At 51.5% G+C, this 23,766-nt stretch overlaps 1 protein-coding gene across 4 annotated transcripts in view; it reads left to right on the plus strand.

The window, feature by feature from the left end:
* The window catches only part of TMEM132B (transmembrane protein 132B), a 503,624-nt gene that overhangs the window by 27,136 nt on the left and 452,722 nt on the right, over positions 1-23,766 (plus strand). The window contains exon 1 of one of the 4 annotated variants that reach the window (XM_034934821.3): positions 10,510-10,999. The exons of 2 other annotated variants lie outside the window; for them this stretch is intronic. In XM_034934821.3, the coding sequence (XP_034790712.2) occupies positions 10,933-10,999 (67 nt within the window). In that variant the 5' untranslated portion in view covers positions 10,510-10,932. Of the gene's footprint in view, positions 1-10,509; positions 11,000-23,766 lie in introns of those variants that run through there. One more of the 4 variants, XM_063593770.1, reaches the window with a different exon arrangement.

Raw genomic sequence — 23,766 nt, forward strand, 5'->3', positions numbered from 1 at the left:
CTGCTGGCCCAAAGAGAAGGAGAAACACCTGGACACTGGAACCAACGCACAGCTCATAGAAAAGCCCAGCTGAGCCTGGCGTGGATCAGTGGATCCTCAGCCAAACTGCAGATGTGTGAGCAAGAATAAGTCATTGTGGAAGCCACTGAATTTCCTGGTGGTCTGTTACACAGCATCACTGTGGCCACAGCTGGCAGATACAGTGTTCTCTCATCCTTTAGTAGAACTAGATGGTAGTGTCTCTCCATTTTCCCCTCCCACTGCTCCTGAGCCTCTGCCCAGCAACTCTCCCTTCTTGTCATCCCTCCTGTCCACAAACTCAAGGTTACATAGAACAACCCTGCCTACTTTCTAGACGCCAGGGCTCCTCGGCCTGGAGTTTCTGTCTGCTGCCTCTGTTACCTCGCTCTTGTCTGAATTCTCTCAGGACTTGTGACTAGAAAGGAAAGAAGTCACGTGTGATGTGACTCTGATGTTCTTCCTTTGCAATGGCCATGAAAGGAAGACAGAGGGTAGAGGAAAGCTCTAGGTGCCTTTCCATCCAGCCCAGGAACCCAGTGATGGTGCATACTAGGGAGACCCTGAGACGATGCTGACGGTTAGCAGAGGCGGGAGCTGGCCTCTGAGAGATGTCACACAATGCTGCGTCCAGGGGCGTGCATGTCCTTGAGTGTCCAGAGCATCTCAATGTACCTTGGGAATTCAGGCAATGCAAGCATGTCCAGCTCAGAGACTCACTCGTGTTTCTGAAATCTGCAGCAGAAATCAGCAAAAGGCGTCACACCTAACAGCATCCACAATCTTGGTGGGAGCCCTTGCACCTGCCTGCACGACCTCCTCGATGAGGGAAGCCACTGGCCTCTCCAAGAGCCATCTCAGCGACCAGCCCAGTCCTCAAATCCCAAGGAGTCACGTGGACAAAGGCTCTTTTCATGGCCAGTTTATTTGAGGTCTACAAACTCAATCTTGTTTGTTTTATTTATTCATCTTTAATATAGACTCTCTGTTTTATGCAATTAATAAGAGATTTCCATTTCAGGTTAGTTCATTATACATTATGAATTTACAAATGTCAAGGTGATGATCACAATGAAATATAGATGGTGTGGTTTCTAGGATGCTGTACCCAGGGGGACTTCAACAGTTGTGTTTAATAAATGCAGTGGTGTCCCTCGTTCCAGAACAGATGTGAGGTCTGCCTGGGGGCTGATGCAGACCTGAGCACCTTGGCATCTTTAATGCACATGAATTTTCATGGCAGGGATCCCAGTGTTTTCAGCAGGTCCTGGCTTTCCCAGCCAATCCGATTCTGTTCCTGAGGTTCCATCATCAGCTCTAATAGCCTGGTTGTTATTCCCTGTTTGCTTTCAACATGGATGGAGGAAGTTACATAATACTCAGTGGTGAACAACGGTGTGGGCCACACCATGGATACAGCTCCTGCAAGGGCAGCTCCTGAGGGGTGACTGTCACCCAGTGACAGTGCTGTGTCCCTCTGTAGTTGGCTCTGGGTCTTGGCATCTGGAATCCCCTTCTCAAGAGACAGAGGAAGAGCACTGTGGTGGCTCAGAGAGGGCCCTGGGGACAGCTAGGTCTCAGTTCAAATCCTGACTCTGCCATTTGGATGACCTGGGGCAAACTGATTAAACCCTAGAGCCTCAGTTTTCTCATCTGTAAAACGGGGATAAAATACTTCCCTCGGTGTTCCTGGGATGGTTAATGGGTTTGTCACCTTGGAAGATCTTAATAAACAGTAGGACAAAATGATCATAGTCATTTTGTTAGGTGTTAGAGAATATTCACAGTGGGACACCTGCACTGATAATAGTGAGGTTTCCTCCTCCAAGCCAGGGAAGCATAACGACGAGATCTGGACACGCTGGAAGAAAATTCATCAGCTGGGTGAGGTGGTTCATGCCCATCATCCCAGCTACTTGGGACACTGGGGTGGGAGGATCACTTGATTCCAGTAGGTTGAGGCTGCAGTGAACTATGATTGCATTGTTGCATTCCAGCCTGGGCAACGGAGTGAGACCGTGTTGTTGTTGTCGTTGTTGTTGTTTTTTACAACACTTTGGGAGGCCAAGGCAAGTTAATCACTTGAGGTCAGGAGTTTGAGACCAGCCTGGCCAACATGGTGAAACCCCGTCTCTACTAAAAATACACAGATTAGCTGGGCATGGTGGCAGGCGCCTGTAGTCCTAGCTACTCGGGAGACTGAGGCAGGAGAATTGCTTGAACCCAGGAGCTGGAGGTTGCAGTGAGCTGAGATCGCATCACTACACTCCAGCCTGGGCAACAGAGTGAGACCCTGTCTCAAAACAAAACAAAACAAAAAAAGAAACCCAACAACAACAAAATTAGGGTTTACTGAGCTCTAGGACTTGCATTTTGGGAGGGCCACCCTTCCCCACTCTCAGGCTGTGTGGTTCAGATGGGGCTCATCTCCCTCCCAGCCCCAAGGTTGCACATGTAACTCAGGCCTGGGCAATTACCATAGTCCGTCCCCTTGGGCACAGTGATTAGTCCAGGCATAGGCATGTGACCTCACTGTGGCCAATAATATTCCTTTCCTGCCACTTTCCTGCTGAGATTAAATCCTGAGTTTGTTGAGCCCCTGGAACCAGCCAAGCCTGAAGCCACGGAGACTTTGAGTATGTGAGTCAATAAATCCTTTTTGACTTAGGTTTTGTTGTCATCATAAAAACAGAACACTATTCTGAGCCCTGTGGCTCCAGACAAGAAGAAAACTCTTGGCTCCTTGTAGGCTAAATGTAGTGACTTGGCGAGCCAGGCAACTCCAAGGCAGGTCCTCTGAGAGGACGTGCAGGACCACATCCATCAAGCAGCCGTCTCACCTCCCCATGACATTTCTGTAATTCCACTCCATCCTGTCTGTGCCGAAGGGATCACTTCCTGTACCTCCGTGGAGCTGTAGTGCTTTGCAACCCTAATTAACATTAATCCTGGTGTGGTTCTAAATGCGCTCCAATTTTCCCACAGGAAGCTCTCCCAGAGGACTAAAGAATAAATGTAATTTGCAAGAGAAATAAAAAATATTTGTAAGCATACAAAGGCAAATGTGGTCAAGAGAAAGAGCTATGCAGATGTGACAACCCACCCATTTTCTCAACAATGGAATAATTATGGCCCTTCACATCTGGACAGATCTCCAGATTTTTAACAAGGGGTAGTGGACTTAAAAGTAGTGTAATAAGGCTGGGTGTGGTGGCTCACGCCTGTAATCCCAGCACCTTGGGAGGCTGAGGCAGGCAGATCACCTGAGGTCAGGAGTTCGAGACCAGCCTGGCCAACATGACGAAACACCATCTCTACTAAAAATACAAAAATTAGCCAGGTGTGGTGGTGCATGCCTGTAGTCCCAGCTACTCGGGAGGCTGAGGCAAGAGAATTGCTTGAATTCAGGAGGTGGAGGTTGCAGTGAGCCAAGATCGCACCACTGTACTACAGTCTGGGTGACAGAGCAAGACTCCGTCTCAAAAAAAAAAAAAAAAATGTAATAGGTAACGGTAAAATTACAACTAGTGATGATTTCACTGATTTTCTAAATTTTATTGAATTATCTTGATATTTACCAATTCTTGATATAGAATGAATACCTGAAGTTTTAATCTTTTAATAGTTGCATAACACAGAGAGTGTAGGTTTAAAATGAGTCAATTAACCAGGTTGAGTTTGTAGACCTTGAATAAAGATTTGAGCAAATGGCACTGCCGTACATTCACAGGAATTCGAATCAGCATAAGTTTTTGGAGAGCCAGTTAATGTGAAATTTCTAAACTGCGTATCTTTTCATTTTACAATGCATTTTTAGGAATACAGCCCGAAGAACTCATCTTGCACATGTATAATGGTGCAGGAATAAGACTGTTGCTTTTTAACAGTGAAAAATTGTAAATGACTTCAAATGTTTGGCATCACAAAAATTGGTTAAACAAATTACAGCATATCCAATGATAGGACTGTGCAACATCATTACAATTATCATATGGAAAAACATTTAAATGCCATGGAAAGATGTTCACAATATATAATTACATATGAAGAGCAATTTAAAACAGTACATATCATGTGAACCCATTTTTAATTAAAAAAACTGTGTCGAGTATGCATAGGAAAGGGACTGGAAAAATACATTAAAATATTAGAAGTGTTTATCTTTTAAAGGTGGCAGTTTTGCTTTTTGAATATTTATATCTTTGAGTTTCTGTGAGGAACAAAGAATTTGAAAAATACTGAGTTATGCCACATCAGAGAACTAATAATAACAATATAACTCTCACAAAGTCAGTTTAAAAGAAATAGAATTTTCTACTGTTTTTTTTTTTAACCATTTGACTTAAGGTCTCAGGCTATTTTGTTAATGGGATAAATGCATATAACAGTCCACCTGGGGCTTTTCCTGAACCCACCGTGATGGTTGATTTGGCTGTCAACTTGCCTGGATTAAGGGGTGCCCAGATAGCTGGGAAAGCACTATTTATCCTCAATGCTCCTGCAGGGAGTGGGGCTGTCCCTCTTCTGCTGAAAGGGAAGCCCAGGTGGTTTGGTATTTGATTAGGATGATTGGGCTGTCCCAGGTGCGCTTGTGAGGGTGTTTTTGGAGGGGACTGGATGTGAGTCTGTGACCTGAGTACGGAAGCTCCTCTGCTGGCGGGGGTCCAGATGCAGTAAAAAGGTGGAGGGAGGGTGAATGCGTGCTCTCTTCTGCATCTGGGTTGCCCTCCTTCTCCTGACCTTGACATCGAACTCCAGGTTCTCTGGCTTTTGGACTCTGGAACTCACACCGGCCCCCAACCCTGCAGGCTCTCAGGCCTTCAGCTTGGACTGAGAGTTACACCACTGGCTTCCTTGGTTCTGAGGCTTTCGGATTGGGACTGAGCCCCATCACTGGCTTCCCTCAGTCTCCCACTTGTGGATGGCCTCTTATGAGACTTTTTCACCTCCACAATCAAGTGAGCTGATACCCCTAATAAATCCCTTTGCATAGCTTTCGTTCTGTGTATCTTTTTTTAAAAAAATTATTTCTTATTTTTGGTAGAGACAGGGTTTCACCATGTTGGCCAGGGTGGTCTCGAACTCTTGACCTCAGGTGATCTGCCCACCTTGGCCTCCCAAAGTGCTGGGACTTATAGGTTCTCTGTCTTTCTGGAGACTCTGACTAAAACACCACCTTTCTTAATTAGGCTGCTTTTTGCTGAAAGTAACGGATGTCCAAATAGCAGTGTTTAAACAATGCAGTTTATGAGCTCAATGCAGAATATCAGCTCAGTGAATGCCCCTGGCCTTGGGACCGCACTTCTGGGGTGACACATTGGCTCCAGGATGTTGCCAGGATCTGTCTTTCCACTCTCCCACCAGTAGCCATCAGTGGGCACTGTGGTGCCTCATGGGCACAAGAGGCTGCCAGGGCCCTTCCCATCACACTTGTACTCAACAAGCTGCCAAGAAGGAAGAAGGTAGAGGGCAAAAAGGAACTTTGTCTCTCTTGTTTGATCAAGGAAAGTGGTCCTCCTCCAGCTCCTCTTTACATCTCATTGGTCACTCTGACCCCCTTGCCTCTTCCAGAACCGTCCCTGGCTTGAGGGAATGTGGTAGGCTGAGACCTGTTAGGATTCTGACCCCGTCCCCAGGGCTGGGCATGTTGCCACTCAGACAAATAGGGAGCCTCTTGGGAAGGGAGGCAGGGCTGCTTCTAGTTCCTGGGGGTCTTGGGTTGTGCTGAGGCATGGTGGGTGGAGGAGGGATGGTTGGCTTAACTCATCCATCTTGGTTAACAGACCCTGGGGTTGGACTGCTTGGGGTTAAACATGATTCTGCCATTTGCTGGCTGACAGTGCAGCCATGGAAAAATTGCTTCATCTTTCTGTGCTCCAGTTTTCTCAGCCAATAAAATGGTTATGGGATTAAATGAATCAAAACACGCAAGCCCGAAAGAATTGAAAACAGGTGTTCTAACAGAAAATTATACATGAATGTTTACAGCAGCACTATTCATAATAGTGTTTCCAAGGTAGACAGCAACCCAAATGTTCATCAACAGATGATGGACAAACAAACATGTTCTACCCACGTGGTGGAATATTAGTCAGCCATAAAAAGGAGTGAAGCTTTGACAGGGTACGACGTCGATGAACCTTGAAGACACGATGCTAAGTGAAAGAAGCCAGACACAAAAGATCACACACTGTATGATCCCACTTAAATTAGTTAGTGGAGCAGTCAAATTCATAGAGACAGAAAGTAGTCTGGTGGGTGCTAAGGGTGGAAGGGAGGGGAGAATGGGGAGTGATTGGGTACCAGGTTTCTGGTTGGGTGATGAAAAAGTTCTGGAACTGGAGAGTGGTGATGGTTGCATAGCACTGCGAATGTACTAAGTGCCACTGAATTGTACACTTTAAAGTGATTAAAATGGTAAATTTCATGTTATGTGCATTTTACCACCATTAAAAAACAACACACGTGCAAACTGCTTCGAGCAGTGTCTGGTATGTATTCAATGATGCATCATTATTTATTATTATCATTATTATTTGTTATTAGTCTTGTTCTGCTCTAGCACACTTTACACGTGCTCCAAAATCCCATCCCGATGGTGCCTTCACCCCTGGCTGCCACCTCACACCCTTCCCAGCCCCTGCTGGTCCAGGAATCATTTTATCCTGGGAAGCCAGGGGTCAGAGCTGTTCAAGGTGCTTTCTGCTCAAACACACCAGGAAGCCATTTCTCCCCTGTGGCCTCCTCCCAGTTGGGAGTGGACCTGGAAGGGAAGTCAAGTCCTTCCTGGTCTGAGTGTTCATGGGCTCACATCCCAGGGCTCAGTGCTTACTGTACTGTCCAGCCCTGAGCTCCTTTCATTCATACATTAATATAACCAGGACTGATTGGGCCACTCTCTGTACATATGATGCTGGGTGGTAGCCACTGTTACGAAGAAGAATAAAGCAGGGGAGGGGACACAGAGTGATATGGATGACTGCAAGTTGCCATAAAGAGGCTCCTTCTTTCCATCATGGGTCCATATGTCCAGGTGTGCAAGTAACTGATTTCTTGAAATTCTTTATTCTTAGTAAATCCTTGATTACCTGTATAAGTGAGCTTGGCTTCTATTTTGAGAGGCCCCTTTCCCCTACCACTCACCTGTGGTGCAAATGCAATCTAAGTCAATTCTGTGTTCCCTGAACATGCCAGAAACATCGATGTGCGCAATGGACAACAAACAGTCCCAGGCTTTGCAAAGAATTTCAACGGGTGGTCACCACGGCAGCAGCTGCCTGCGTGTTGGCGTTCAAGGGCGAAGGGGTCTGTTATTGCCGCTGCCAGTTGGCTGAAGTGGGGAAACCTCTCTGCCTATTCGCCTCCATCTCACCCCTACCCGCACCCCCACCCTGACCTTCCTTCTGCAGCGCCCTCCAGACCTGCAGTTCCAGTTTCAGCCACGAGATGGCAATGTTGCTCTTCGCCGGTAGCCCGGCGGGCGCGTGGGCTGAGCTGCAGCAGAACTGGGGTGCGGGGACGGACCGGGAGCAATCCGTGCTGGAGGCAGTCTCTTGCTGTGCAGGGGGTGGTGCGGCCTGAGGAAGCCTTGCATGACTATGCTGGGGCTCGAGGCTGGCTGTTAGTCGAGTCGGCCTCCCCACACTTACAGATCCAGGAGAAGGACAATTCCTGGACTCAGTATCCCATCTATACTTAGGGGGAGATTCTAGGCTGTGTTATTCTTACGGTCCTGCCCAGGCTATGAGGCCAGCAGGCTGGGGGCGAGAGTCTAGGTAGGAGTGAGAGGAGAATTCCGCTTAGCCCTGGGGTCTCCTCGTTACTGCCGCCAGCCTCTCAGATTCCCCCCCGCCCTTCAGAATCCAGGGAGGCTTTTTTCCCCTGCTTATTTCCTCCAGAAACACCCCCTTTAGAGATACAGGCTTAGGAGCCTGGTTAATATGCAGAAATCCTCATCCAACCACAAGACAGGCTGAGCCAGGCTGGAATTCTCATCCCTACCCCACGTATGAGCTCAGAGAGGATTAGGGGCTTGTCCAGAGTCACACAGCTGGGGCATGGAAAAGCTACCCTCAAAAGGAGATTCCTCTCTTCAGCGTCTGGCTCAACCATCATCAGCATATTTTAATGGGGAAGTGCCCTTCCCCACTAAAAGGTGCTTTCTTGGAGTATGACCAGGTAGTCCTGAGTGTGGGGTTGGGGGGAAGGCAACTGCCATCTGCCATCACACCTGGGACTGTGTGACCACTGGCTTGGGGACTTGCTGGACTGATTTACAACCCTCTCCAAGCACCGCCACTAAAGCCACAGAATGACCCCTTACCCTGCCAGAAAATGACTTTTATCTTTGGCCACAGTCTCCCAGCCTCACTGACCTGCTTCCTGGTCAAACACACGGTTCACCTTGGCACCAGCACCCCGCGGTCACTCCTGCTGTGGCTCTCCCCTGCTGTCGTCCATTCATTTCTGCTTCACCATCCCCTGCAGAGGCCGGCACACAGTAGGTGCTCAGCTCTGCAGATGCTTATGAACAAGTGAACAGGAAAGAGGTGTTGGGGGCAGCCGGGCACAGAGGACCCTAAGAGAGTCCTGACTCCAGGATCATCCTCTTATCTGGGGAAAGGGTCACAGAAAGGGGACAGATGGGCCCCTCGCAAGGCCACCCTAAGCCCGAGGAGACCCCCAATCCCGTCGTCCAGCCTGTTGTATGGCTCTCCACACATTGCAGGCCTTGCCAGGGAGCCCAAAGGGGGCTTGGCCTGGGCATGGGCCCCTTGCAAAGGAAGCCGATTAACAGCCACGGGAAAATCCCTTTACGTCTCCTAATTAACCTGGGCTGGAGACTCACCACCTGCCCCTGGCTTTCTTCCTTCTTTTATCTAGGAAGAACTGAGTGCTGCCTCTGCTAATGAGCTTGTCTGTACTAATCAAGCAGGTGCCCTGTCCCCCATCCCCTCTTGGCAGCCGGGAGTGGGGAGGATTGTCCTTCTGATGTGAGCTCTGGGCCCGCAGAGGAAAATCAGATCTATCATAATAATGGCCATGATGATGAGAATGATAATGTTGACACTGACTCCTTTAAATGAGTTCCGACTTCCTAGGTCAGGGGCTTTGTATGTGTTATTGGGGACACCAGGTGATGTGCAATGCCTTCCATCTCTCAGATGAGAAAACTGAGGCTCAGGGAGGAATAAGGGACTCGCCCCAGCTTGCACAGCTAAGGAGCGGCAGAGCTGGGATTCTCAGCCAAGACTCCATGACTCCAGAGCCTTCCCCAAATCTGTCTTTTCATCACCCCACGCTGCCTGATTGACCATTTTCAAAGAGTTTGACCCACTTTTTCATGGAAAACTGAGATGGCAGAGCAAGTGGCTGGTGTGGTGGGGGCTGGGGCGGAGCCAGGACTCCAAGCCACCCTCCCAGGTGGGCAACCCCCCATATCCCCTGTCCTCCCAGCGTGGTGGGGAAGCTTTCAAGGCATCTGAGCGCTGCTGGAGGCTCCCCCACATGCTCCCAGCATGACTCATTCATTCGGCTTAGCCCCCCGTGGCTTTGCCCTGGTTGGGGGTGGGGCGCCCAGGAGGATCAGTGGTTTCTGGGATAATAGGTACTGGGGCTCCGTGTGACCTGTGACCTCCCTCCGCACTCTGGCTGCGTCCCTGCCCCTGGATGGAAGAATTCGACCACCTAGTACCCGGCCCTGCGCAACACCTCCGCTCCGTCACTGCCTGACCCTGCACTGGGAACTCATTCCCGGGACCGCCAGGGAATCTGCCCTTCCCAGGAGAACTCCTGGCTGCCTCCGCGTGCTCCTAGGGCCTGCGCGAAATGGGAAGGCGCATCCTCTAGCCTGGGTAAATAAGGGACCCTGCCTCACCCGGGTGGCCATCCCCAGGCCGCCTTCGCTGTGTTTCAGGTGACCGCACCCAGCCTGCGCACCCCTAGCCCCCATCCCGGTGCCGTGCAGAGGCTCTGCACACAGCCTCGGCCTCCCGGAGGCCCTCCCCTCTCTCCTCTCCCCTCTCCCACAGGCACTCCCTAGCTGTGCCACATTTAACCCGGGACCTCCTGTCCGCACTCAGTCTTGCAGTCTCTGGCCCCGGCAGACACCACCTCTCCATAGGTCGCTGCCCCATCCCGGTGACCCTCCGCTGGCCTCCTCACCCCTCGACCTTGGCAACTCCTACCGCTGCGCCCCAAGACGCCGGATCTAGCTGGGCATCCCCTCTCTGCATTGCGCACCCCTCCCGCAGCCCCTGTACCCGCGAGCGCCCACGACCCCCGGCGGGCTCCCGGAGCCTCCCGGCCGGGCGCCCTCCCCCGAACCGCCGAGCAGTGGCGCGTCCCGCCGCCTACTGGCCGGGCTGCCGCCTGTGCCCCGGCTCCCGGGCGGCCCCTCCCCCGGCCGCGGCCCCGCCCTCCGCTCCTCTCCTCCTCCTCCTCCTCCTCCTCCTCCTCCTCCTCCTCCCCCCGGCGCTCGCTCGCTCGCTCACTCTCTCGCTGGCTCGAGGGGCGGCCGGCAGCTGGCGCTGGCAGAGGCGGCGGCGGCGGCGGCGGCGGCGGCGGCGCGACCGGGATGGGACGGGCGCTGGGGCGCAGGAGCCGCGGCGGCGGCGGCGGCGGGGGCCGCGCAACTCGGGCCAAGTGCGGGGCAGCCGGCCAGGGCGCGGGGCGCTGAGCCTCGGCCGCCCCAGCTCCCCAGCCACGCACGGCCGAGCCCAGGAGAGCGCGCAGAGGCGCAGCCGAGGAAGCGCCGCCAGCGCCGGCGCCTGCGTCTGGGGAGGAGCGGCGCGCTGGGAGCGAGCCATGCCCGGCGCCCGGGCGTAGCCGCCGGGGGCTGCTCCGGGAGCCGCGGGCCGGGCCGGGCGCGCGAGAGGAGCAGCCCCGCGCCGCGCCCACCGCGCGCCGAGGACCATGCCGCCCCCGGGCCGGGCGCCGCCGCTCGGGCTCCTGCTGGCGCTGACTGCGCTCCAGTGCCCAGGTAACGCGTCCCCGGACCCCATCCCCGACCCCGGCCGCGGCGCACAAAGTTGGGTGAACGGGCGGCTGCCTCCTTCTCAAGTCCCTGGCAGCGCGCATCTCCCGGACTTGGACAGACCTGGGGAGACCTTGGGAACCCAGGAGCCCCCGGCGCGTTCCCCTTTGCCTAGCGCCTGGGGAGAGCCCGCCTGCCTTCTCCCCCAAACCCTTAGCTTCCTTGCGGATCCTTTCGGGACGCACGGGGGCCACAGACCGGGGCACCCAGCCTCTCGAGGCGGGTGGGGACGCGACTGCAGGAATCGAGCCCCCTCCCCGCCCTGCCTTGGGCCAAATCCCCCCCAGGTCCCAGTTCCTCCAGGGGTTTTGCTGGGCGGGGGCGTCGACGCAGCCCTTCTCCAGTGCCTTGCTGCCCGCGGTCGCACAGTGGTGCGTTCCCGGGACACCTGCGGGCCCCGGAGATGTCTCGGCCGGCGCTGTCTGGCTTGTCCGCAGCCCCTCCCCACGCCCCGCGGCCCTCCCCTGCTTTCACACTGCCCTCCCCAAGCTACCCACCCTCGCCAAATGGCCTCCTCTTGGCCAAAGAGCAGCCCGCTGCGCGCCTCCTGCAAACGCGGGCTACTCCAGCGCCCTGACCCCAAGGCGGGCGGGAGAGGGTAGCCGCGGCCAAGCAGTCCAGGACGCGCCGGGGAGCCTGGAACGCGGTGCTGTCCAGAGCCATTGCCTGGGCACCGGGGAGCTGGACTCCCTGCTGAACCAGCTCAGCTGTCGCCCAATCCTAGTGAGTGGGAAAAGCAAAATAGTCAGGTATTGTCGGTCTTCGCTGGAGTTTGGAAAGCTTTCTACCCACCTTGGTGTGGCTACATGTTGGTTCTATAGAAAGCGTATCCTAAAATGACAATTCCTCCCCTCCCCCCACCCCATGCAAGCAGTGGAGAAAATCCTAAAGGCTCAGATGAACCCCGGGAACAGTCACGAGCAGCCTTCATGTGCTTTTGAAATCTCAGTTCTCCAAACCTTTTAAAATCAAGACCCATGATTTGGGAACAGGTAGCTTTTGCTTTAGAAAATCTCTCCCCATTTTCTTAACAAACAAATCGCACAGACAGGCAGAATGCAGTAGAAAAATACAACTATAACTTTTCGGCTTTCACTGTCTTGGTAAGGTTGCAGTTAGGAGCAAACCTGGCATGTCAACTTGATGTTCGATGTATTTTATTTGCGTGGAAAAAGTCAGTGTCGGCTTCCTTTGAGATGCCCTTAAGTGACCCAAAATATTTACCAACACCTTCGACTTGAAGAAAACCTTCTATTGGAGATCTCCGTCAGCGTTCGGCTTTGGTTCAGCCTAGAGAATGGCATTGGGCTTAACGTGGATGAATCTTGCCTGCTTGGCTAAGGAGCAGCTATGATAGCTGTTTTGCTTTCGGCATTCCTCTGCGGTCCACGAGAGGGGCTGCTGCTGGGGCCGAGGCTGTTTTCTCTTAGCTGAAGCCCTGGGACCTGTTTGCAAAAGTGCACAGTCCCTCGGACTTGAAAATTGCAGTTTTGTCTCTATTTTGTTTCTCCACGGGGGTCAGCATTTGCCTGGATGTGCTTATAAGTGAATATCGGAAGTCTCTCAGAGAAGCTGCCTGCATAATGCTTTGTAAGAGAATAGGATGGTCCCCCTACCACCCCCCCACCCCCGTCCCCCGCCCTCTCCCCCAGCAACAGAAGAGCCTGTGCCTGGCTCTGGAAGGCCCCATGTTGGGAGGGAAGGTGAGCTCCCACTGAAACCTGCTTCTGGCCGGCTCTTCGCCTGCTCCCCTGCTGTTCTTTGGGAGAGTCTCAGCAGGGCAGCTCGTTCCGACAAATGCCGTCCGGGCAGAGCCCCCGGTGCCATCGCCCCGTCCCTGGAAGCACATGCAAGTCTTTAACTGGTCCCCACCAGGGACATAAAGAGACGACAGTTTGATAACTCTATATTTAGCACTAGTTAGGAGGGATGGCAAAAAAAAGAAAAAAAAAAGAAGAAAAAAAGAAATTCCTGAAAGATACTTAGCTGCCTACACTTGGTTTTGAGAGGTTCAGAGGAATTAACCAGAGCTTCCTTCAGGGCTGGTTGGATTTTCTGGGTGATTTCTGCCATGGTTTACCGACCCCCTTTGGCTGAGGCTCTGGAAGAGGGGCTGGAAGAGTTCAGAGGCAAAGATGCGCACACTGTCTCCCATCACACACACGCAGGGACTGGCTTCTTTGTCCCCCACCCCCCTTCCTGCGTGGGTAGCTGCCATGGTAAAGAGTAGGGTGGGTGTACTTCTTTCAGCCTTGCAAGTGCTTAAACATATGGAACGGTACTTGGTAAGAGTCAGCACAAATCCCCCAGCTTAGCGACTAGGGGGCCCCTATTATTCGAGCCACTTTTGTACATGCTGTGGCTTTGCAAATTAGCGACGCAGTTACAGTCCCTGCTGAGGAAAATGAACGAACCTTGCTTCGTTGACTCATTATGCACGGGGGTCTAGGGTCTATGAAATCAGGGTGGGTGGAGCACCCCCACCTGCCCCACGACAGAGGGGCCACGTTGAGTGGCAGGGGGGAGCTTTGGCTTTCAGGGCAGAGGCTCTCTTCCTCCTGCCTGGCACCTTGGTGTGGCATGTGGTATATTTCTCATTACAATAGTGATGGGGGCGGTGCCTGTGTGTGGCGCTGCCCTTCAGAGAGGTGGCATTGGGAAGTGGTGGGGAGTGGTATGCAAATGTCGTCGCCTTCTCCAGTGATTTAATGGCTGCACAGTGGAGGTTCCCAGAGTAAATCATTTCATCCCCTCTCCTCCCACCGGATGCAGGGAGTTGGGGAGGCGTGGGGCTTCTGCATGAGCTACTGCACTCAGAGCCAACAATGAGCACGGTGGTTGCCTTGATCCAAGGGAGCAAAAGAAAACCCTCATTTGTTGGCTGGGAGTCTGGGGTGGGGGTGGTCTCTGGGCCAGCAAAGCCCTTTCAGGGGCCTTGTTCCCAGATGCGTCTCCCAGCTCTATGCGGCTGGGTGGCTCCTTTCTTCTCTCCTGTGTCTCAATTTGAATGGGGATGGAGGGGGTCCGTTTCCCCTGAAGCCATGGGATTCAGCAATCACTGTGGCGAGATGGAGGCACCCTGGTACCGTGGGTGACGGGGGTGCTGCCAACTCTTCAGCAGAGTAGGTGGGTTGACTTCTAGAGCAAGAGGGCGCCTCAGAGCCCCTCCTTCAGCAGCCCCCGGCAGATGGGAAGGAGACTTGGGCACAGGGACCGCCTGTTCAGGGTCACACAGTGAATTGGAGGCCTGGGCTCCCCTCTCCTTAACTCCTCACCTACGACTTTCTAACCCTGTACCTGGGAGCTCTTCTGGTAGAGGAGTTCTACCATACAGTCCTTTAGGGAACTGTGACTCCATACAGGGATCCCAAGGTCATGAGAATGACAGCCGCCTGGCCTGGCCAAGACAGCCAGTGTCAAATCCGAAAGTTAGAGAGCAAGTCTTAGTGGTGATGGTGATGGGAAAGGGGTGGTGATGGGGATGGGAAAGGCGTGGTGATGGTGATGGGGAAGGGGTGGTGATGGTGATGGGAAGGGGTGGTGATGGGGATGGGAAAGGGGTAGTGGTGGGAAGGGGTGGTGATGGTGATGGGAAGGGGTGGTGATGGTGATGGGGAAGGGGTGGTGATGGTGATGGTGATAGTGATGGTGATAGGGAAGGGGTGATGATGGTGATGATGGGGAAGGGGTGGTGATGGTGATAGTGATGGTGATGGTGATGGGGAACGGGTGGTGATGGTGATGGGGAAGGGGTGGTGATGGTGATAGTGATGGTGATAGGGAAGGGGTGATGACGGTGATGATGGGGAAGGGGTGGTGATGGTGATAGTGATGGTGATGGTGATGGGGAAGGGGTGGTGATGGTGATGGGGAAGGGGTGGTGATGGGGAAGGGGTGGTGATGGTGATGGGAAGGGGTGGTGATGGTGATGGGGAAGGGTGGTGATGGGAAGGGGTGGTGATGGTGATGGGAAGGGGTGGTGATGGTGATGGGGAAGGGTGGTGATGGGAAGGGGTGGTGATGTTGATGGGAAGGGGTGGTGATGGTGATGGGGAAGGGGTGGTGATGGTGATGGGGAAGGGTGGTGATGGGGAAGGGGTGGTGATGGTGATGGGGAAGGGGTGGTGATGGTGATGGGGAAGGGGTGGTGGTGATGGTGATGGTGATAGGGAAGGGATGGTGATGGTGACGGGGAAGGGGTGGTGATGGGGAAGGGGTGGTGGTGGTGATGGTGATGGGGAAGGGGTGGTGATGGTGATGGGGAAGGGGTGGTGGTGGTGATGGTGATGGTGATAGGGAAGGGGTGGTGATGGTGATGGGGAAGGGGTGGTGGTGGTGATGGTGATGGTGATAGGGAAGGGGTGGTGGTGGTGATGGGGAAGGGGTGGTGATGGTGATGGGGAAGGGGTGGCGATGGTGACGGGGAAGGGGTGGTGGTGGTGATGGTGACAGTGACGGGGAAGGGGTGGTGATGGTGATGGGGAAGGGGTGGTGGTGGTGATGGGGAAGGGGTGGTGATGGTGATGGGGAAGGGGTGGTGATGGTGATGGGGAAGGGGTGGCGATGGTGACGGGGAAGGGGTGGTGGTGGTGATGGTGACAGTGACGGGGAAGGGGTGGTGATGGTGATGGGGAAGGGGTGGTGGTGGTGATGGTGATGGTGATGGGGAAGGGGTGGTGATGAAAGCAGGTGCTTCTTCCTGTGCTGCAGGCACCATCCAGGCCTTTCCCTGCATGAACTTGATGGGATGCTCACCACTCTGGCAAGTGGACACTCTCATTATTCCTAGTTTACAAGGGAGGATCTGGAGGTCCAGAGATGCTAAGTAACTTGGCTGAGGTCACACAGGATTAGGATCCCAGCCCAGGCACTGGTCTGTGTCTTACCCAGCACCTCACGCAACCAAATTTCACTCTCTAGCCTTGTGCGGAATGGTGTGGCCCGGCCTCTGAACCAGCCAGGCTTATACTCCCAGGTGGTGGGTAGTCGTTAAGCTCCTTTGATGTGCTAGCCTTTGCCGAGTCTTTCACTTCCTTTCTGTTCCCTCTCTCTTTGCAACAAATAAATGTATTAACGCAAACTAAGGCTTAGAGCTGTAGAAATCAAACACATCAGAGTCAACTCTGTAGGCAACTGGGAGTCCTTTCAAATTCTGTGCCCCTGAGTGATTAGATGGCTATGTTGAAGGGCAAGACTTTGGCAGGCCGAATTTTGGTCTCATGCACTGGAATACTGGTTTATCCCCTTGGCCACTGTGAGACTCAGTTTTCCCATCTGTAAAATGGGCCCCAAAATTCTCCCTGGCTGTTCTCATTACAAGGCTGGGGACTTCAGCAAGAAAGAGGTTCATAAATAACAATGGTGTGCTGATGCGTGAAGCTGTTAGCACAGGGCATGAGTCCCAGGACAGGAAAGGAGGCAAGAAGGGAAGGGCTGATTGGGGACACGTGCTGCAGCTATCACAGCTGCAAAGAGAAGAATCATGAACCTCAGAATTAGTAGTAACACAATAGCTAACCCTGCTGTAGGGCACGCTGTGTGTTCTTAGCCCTTCGTTAGATTTTATTTCACGGATTCTTCAACAACCCTAATGGGGTAGGGACTTCTGTTTGTCCCATTTTACAGATACGCAAACTGAGGCCCAGAGAGGCAATGTGAGGTTTGCAAAGTCACACAGCCGATAAGTGATGGGGTGCAAGTGTGAACCCTGGTGTGTCTGTCCCAGAGTTGGTTCTCTTAGCTACTACATTCAGTTCACGGGCACTGAAGTTTTGGTGCAATTTATTGGATTTTGAGGCTGATTTGCACCCAAGGGATTAAGGGATGTGTCTTGAGTCAAGGGGAGAGTTGGGTTTTTTGTGAGAAACAGAGTTTGGAGAATTTTGCCCCTCCCCCAACCCCCATTTATTTTAGAAATGAGGTCTTGTTCTGTTTCCAGGCTGGAGTGCATTGGCTCAGTCATAGCACACTGCAGCCTCAGACTCCCAGGCTCAAGACATTCTCTTGCCTTGGCCTCTCAAAGTGCTGGGATTATAGGTGTTGAGCCACCATGCCTGGCTGAAACCTGTCCCTTCTAAAGTCCACCTCCTCATTCGGGAGCCCCGGCCTGCTTCGGCAGGAGGGACTTGGCGTTTGTGGAAACAGCAGATGTGGAAGGCCCCTGGAAGGCGGATGGCTGCAAACTTCTCTTGTTAGTCACCAGGATTTACAAATTCAGAGATGTCAGTGTCACAATCCAGTTTCTGTCTTTGCTCAATAAATTGGGAGATCTTGGAATACTGGTTTAGCCCCTTGGCCTCTGTGAGACTCAGTTTTCCCATCTGTAAAATGGGCGCCGAAATTCTCCCTGGCTGTTCTCATTACAAGGCTGGGTGGTTCAGCAAGAAAGAGGTTTGTAAACAACAACGGCGTGCTGATGCCATTGTTGTGCTAACAACAACAGCCTAACAGCCCTGAGGCTGTTAGCACAGGGCACGAGTCCCAGGACAGGAAAGGAGGCAAGAAAGGAAGGGCTGACTGGGGACACATGCTGCAACCATCACAGCTGCAAAGAGAAGAATCATGAACCATCAGCCGTCTGCCAAGTGGTTTCTCACTTCAGGATTTCATGGGATTCTTGGGCAACTGTTGAGTGAGGGGTAGGATGTGTCCTCAGATGGGGACACTGAGGCTCAGAGGAACCTAGGGACTGACTCAAGATAAGTCAATCCATGAATGGCAGGGTAGGGTCTCCTCCCCAGAGCTCATGACTTCTGCCCCGATGGTGCCTTCTTGTCCTGGAGTTTTGCCTCAATTTCCCTGCCCTCAGGCCTGGGTGCCTGTGATCTCCAGGGCTTGTGTTCTAGGGCAGGTTGGGTGATGATGAGGAGACAAATAAGAAGCTCATAAATACACCCACAGGAAAATCCCAGACATTAATTTGTGTTTTTCATGGTCAATGCAAGGCGATATGATGAAGAGTGACTGTGTGATCCAGGAAGACTTCTTAGAGGAGGTGGCAGTTTTCTAATTTGAGACCTTAATGACCAGAAAGAGCCAACTGAGGGAAGGGGGTTCCAGGCAGAAGGCATGTGAATCCTTGCACGGTTCTTTGCAGAGTGCCTGGCACACAGCAAGTGCTCAAGAAATGGCAACCAGCTCATTCATTCATTCATTGAACAGAGGTATAAATCGGGGCTAAGCACTTGGGACACAGCAGGGAACAAAAGAGACAAATCCCACACTCTGTCATTCTTGCAGAGCAAGACAACAGTAAAGCAGTGGACAAAGAAATCTGAACTTCAATGTCAAGTGCCATGGGGAGAGAAATGAAGCAGAGGAGCTCAGAGGAGCTGGTCATCGCTTTCCTGCTCCACCAGCTGCGTGGCTTTCCATCTTCCCATTCAGGGCAGAATGGACTCTCAATGCCCATTCTCTGCCGGCTGGGGGCAGGAGAGAAAGAAGCCTGGGTTCTTTGGAGTTGAATTCCAGTGCCTTCCCTTGGCTAAATCAGCTGGTTCTGCAGCCAGGGTGCTCCTGTCTCCCTTTCCTGACACCCTGACTCTTAACTGATCAATACCCTCTCCTTATGCTTCGGCCCTAAAATAGTTACATAAAAAATCAATACAGTCCAATTTGATTTGCTGTATTTTATTACTGAGGGTGATAGAGTTGCTCGGTGCTCCGAGCCTGGTCTGAATTAACCCGTTGTGGGGGGGGGGTCTTACTCATTGTGGCCACGCCTCCGAGTCCGGGATGCAGTGCCCGGGAGGGGTGACTCAGTAAATCATGCCTCAGATGTCTGCTTTGTGTCCTGAATGCCTCCTGCCGGGGCTCTCAACACATCACAGCAAATGGACACATGAAAATACTGCCGTGGCTGCAGCCGGCACTCCTGGGGTGACTCCCCCGGGCCTTCCAAGGGGTCTTGGCTTTGTTTTTGGAACTCTGGAAGTGGGGCTGGCAGCACCTCATCTCCTGGCTCCCGGAGTCTGCGGCTCTTTGTTTGCTGGGTCCTCTCCATGTTGTGTACTCTGCCGATGTATTTATGTCTTTGGCTTGGTATTTTTCCTTTCTGTAGTTGTGCCATCTGCTGCTGCAGGCTGCTAGCATTCCTGGCGAGCAGAGGGGGCCAGGTCAGTGGGGTTGGGGGGCACCTGGGCAGAGAGATGGCAGAGGTGGGAGGGCCGGGTGGGAGGGGAACCTGTTTTTTGCGAGTCTGTAGGTTGGGCAAGGGAAGGGAAGGGGGAGGCATGGTGTAGATGGAAAATGTTATTTTGCTAGAAAACTTGTCTCTAAGCAGCAGCGAATCAGAACTTTTCCAGGCTGGTGGAGGGCTGCTGGCTGCCTCTGGGCCATATCTGGCCTGCAGACTTTTCTTATTAGTTGCCGACATTTAAAAATTGGGAGCTGTCAATATTACTATACAGGTTTCTGGTTTTTCTCAAGAAATTGGGAATTCTGGGCAGTGTTGGCCTCGCCTCTTGACCTGAGACTCAGTTTCCCTTTCTGTAAAATGGGCTCTGAACTCGCTGTGGCCGGCCTTGTTCCTGGAGACTCCCTCCAATTTGCATCCTCCCTGCCTTCCTGCCTTTGTCTTCTCCGAGACATTTTTATTGTGCACCTGCACTGTGCCAGCCCCTGTCCGTGGTGCTGGGGATATCAGCAGGAAAAAGACAGGCAAAAAACCCTGTCTTTGTGGTTAGCATTAAGGTGGAGAGAGACGGATACTGAACACAATAAATAACTAAACACACTGTTCATTACCTGGTGGTCTGTGCTGTGGAGAAATGGAGTGGGCGAGCAGAGATGGAGCGCTGGGGAGGAAGGAGGGTTTGCGGGTTTTTTTTTTTTTTTTTTTTTGAGATGGAGTTTTACTCTTGTTGCCCAGGCTGGAGTGCAGTGGAGTGATCTTGGCTCACTGCAACCTCTGCCTCCCGGGTTCAAGTGATTCTCCTGCCTCAGCCTCCCAAGTAGCAGTGATTACAGGCGCTCACCACCATGGCTGGCTAATTTTTGTATTTTTAGTAGAGACGGGGTTTCACTGTGTTTGCCCAGGCTGGTCTCGAACTCCTGACCTCAGGCAATCCACCCACCTTGGCCTCCCAAATTGCTGTATTACAGACGTGAGCCACCGCGCCCGGCCAGGTTTGCAGTTTTATACAGCAGAGTCAGGAAGGTGGCATCTGAACAAAGACCTAAAGGGGTAAGGGAGGAGGCCAGGTGGCTATCTTGGGAAGAGTGTTCCAGGCAGAGGGAACAGCAGGTGTAAAGGCCGTGAGGTGGGAATGTGCTTGGCAGGGTCGAGGGACGGAAGGGAGGCCAGTGAGAGCTGTTCCCTCACTCTTTGGGCTGAACGAGTGAGAGAACAGCAGGAGGAAAGGAGGCCAGGGTGGTGAAAGTTCTAACCAAACTAGTCTTTGGTTAGAACTTTGAGTTTTACTCTGAGTGAGATGGGAGCTGTTGGCAGGTTAGAGCTGAGGAGGGATCTGCTTTGACTCACAGGAGCAGAAGCCCTGAGGGGCTACTGCAGTAGTCCAGGCAAGTGACAATGGCTGCTTGGACTGAGTGGTTGCTGCAGAGGAGGTGAGAAGTAGTGAGATGTGGGGTGTATTCTGAAATTTGAGCCACAAGATTTGCTGATGAATTGGGTTCATTTAGTAGCTATTTATTGAGTGTCTACTATGTGCTCATTACTGTACTTGGAATTGGGACCAAATCAATATTTCTTAGTGATGAAATTAACAAACAGAACAACAGAACTTCATCCGTGAGTTGGGCCTTTGCCTTTTGTTTGATCTTCCCAAGAGTCCCAGTGGAGGGCGGCCTGCATTTTTGCATCTGTAAGATGGAGATATTTTTACATCATTAATGGCTGGGCACGGCGGCTCATGCCTGTAATCCCAGCACTTTGGGAGGCCGAGGTGGGTGGATCACATTAGGCCAGGAATTCAAGACCAACCTGGCCAACATAGCGAAACCCCATCGCTACTGAAAATACAAAAAATTAGCTGGGCATGGTGGTACATGCCTGTGGCCCCAGCTACTCAGGAGGCTGAGGCAGGGGAATTGCTTGAGCCTGGGAGGCAGAGTTGCAGTGAGCCGAGATCATGCCACTGCACTCCAGCCTGGGTGACAGAGCAAGACTCCGTCACAAAAAGAAACAAAACATCATTAAGGAGAATAAAGTTAAGAGGGGTCATGAGATGATAGTTGTGGAATGTTTACTGGCACATAGTAAGTGCTCAGTAAAGAGTGGCAATGATGAATATTGTTAGTATAATGCTGATGATCTTAATAATGATGCTTGACGCGACCAGGGCTCAGTTATGCTGCTTGCCCCAGGAGAAACACAGCTGGAAAGAGCAGAGTTAGGATTTGACTTGTGGTCTGTCAGACTCAGTTTGGTATTCATTTTTCCTGCTGAAATCACTAAGATTTTTATTTTTAATTAACTTTTATTTTAAGTTCAGGGGTACATGTGCAGGTTTGTTATGTAGGTAAACTTGTGTCGTGGGGGTTTGCTGTACAGATTATTTTATCACCTAAGTATTAAACCTAGTATCCATTAGTTATTTTTTCCTGATTCTCTCCCTCCTCCCACCCTCCACCCTCCTATAGGCCCCAGTGTGTGTTGTTCCCCTCTGTGTGTCCATGGAAATCGCTAAGATTAAAAGAAAAAAATTCTTCCTCTGTTCATGATGTGATGATTCTGGCACAGTTTATTGTTCATTTGCTGGTACAGGTGTTTTTGTTTTATTTAGTAGAGGTGTATGTGAAAAGGTCTGTGTCAATCAAATTTTATTTCCTCCGTCAACTTCCAGGACATTTTAGAGATGTGTAAATTCTGTTTGACCCTTAGCCGGCCTCGGCTCCTGACTTGTTGCTTGTTATTTTCTGTACCCTTTAATCCAGGCATCAGCAAGCCATAGGCCATGGACCAAATTTGGCCCTCTACTTGTTTTTTAAATAAAGTTTTATTGGAACACAGCGGTGCCTATTTGTTTACATATTGTCTACAACTACTTCTGTACAACAGTGACAGAATTAAGTAGTTGTGACAGGTATCATATGGCTTGCAAAGCCTATATAACCTGTCTGCTCTCTGGTCTGGTCCTTTTAAAGACAAAATTTGCCTTAAATGTTCAAGTAGGGAATGCTCTGTGAATGTATGTTTATAGGACACTGACAGTGTTCAAAAACAAGCCATCATTTTTAATGTCAGAAAAAATTATCCAGCTCCTCGGTATGAGAATTGTGGGTTTGGTAACTCTCAGTGGAAAAAGAAAAACAGATTGATCGAAAGTTGCCATCAACTTAGTAATGCTTTTGAATGAGTAGGTTTTGGTAATTACAGTAGATTTATGTAACATTTAAAAAATAGTAGCACATGTGTGTGTGAGATATTTTTTACTTTGTAGGCAAAGCTCAGTGGCTCACAGTACAGAAGACCCCTTGTAGGGAGGCTGTGGAGGGAACTGATCAGTGATTTTATACTCAGCGTGATTCCAATCCATAGATCTCTTATAACCTTGTGTTTCTTCATATTGGGTTAAAAGATGGATATAGCCTTCTTTATGTTTAATCTGTGACACCCAGGCTTATGATATTTTAAGTTTCCAATGTGATGCTGCAATGGAGATGATGTGCCAATGCAAGGGTATGTCACTATTTTAGTCTGAATTCTCATAGTTGTAAGGGACAAAAATGGGAATGTAGGCATCCTTGGAGCTGGGAAATTTAAAAGGGAAATGGCTTCAGGTATGGCTGGGTCCAGGGGCTTAACACTCTCCTAATGGGGTCTTCTGCTCTGTCTGCCACTTGGTCTCTTAGTTCTTTTTCTCTCTGTGTTGACTTAATTCTCAGACAGCCTCCCCCCTTCTGATGGCAAAGCTGGCCACAGTTGGCTCCAGCCTGTCCTCCAACCAGCGGAAATAGAATGTTTCTTTCCTAGTCATCCTAGCAAGAACCCCAGGACTGACTTTTACTGGAGTAATTTGGGTCATGTGCTGACCCCTCAGCCAGGGACTGGGACTGTGGGGATGGAATCTGATCGACCACACTTAAGTCCGAAGCTCATTTCTGGAACTGGAATTAGAACCACGTTGCCAGAGAGGAGCAGAGGTTATTTCCCAAAGGAAAATATGGATGCTTGCATCAGAAGGAAGAAAAACTACTATTGCTGCCCACCAAGTAGGGTGGGGAGAACCGGCAGGTCTGGAGAGCACTCACATGTGATTGATGCCTCTGGGGTCCCTATGCCAGGAAAGGAGCTGATGCTGCCTCCCTCCTGCCCCTGGAGGCTGCCCTTTGAGCTGCTTCCAAAGCTCCTCCGGCTTCTTTATTGTGTGTGTGACCTCTGAAACCCCAGCCCAGTGACTTCACACATATTTTGGTTGCTTTGGTTGAGGACGAATACTTGGAAGATAATCTGCCAATATGGATTAGAGTAGCATCTGGTCTTTGACCTAGCAATCCCACTTCTGGGAATTCTATATTGTATAAATAAGAGGATTGCCATGAAACAGGTGTGTGTGCTGTTTCAGAGGCAGCACACAGTGGTAGTGATGGAGTTTGGCTCTTAATCACTGCTGTTTGCTGCCCCTGAAACTGGCACATACACGGCATCGTATGCACTTTTGCATAATTTTACAAGTGTGCAGGAAGGTGTGGGGACCCACGCCAGTGGTTAACCTTACTGACCTCAATGAGGGAATGAAGGGGTGATGCTTGCA

This window comes from Pan paniscus, chromosome 10 (genome assembly GCF_029289425.2).
Source record: "Pan paniscus chromosome 10, NHGRI_mPanPan1-v2.0_pri, whole genome shotgun sequence".
Taxonomy (NCBI): domain Eukaryota; kingdom Metazoa; phylum Chordata; class Mammalia; order Primates; family Hominidae; genus Pan; species Pan paniscus.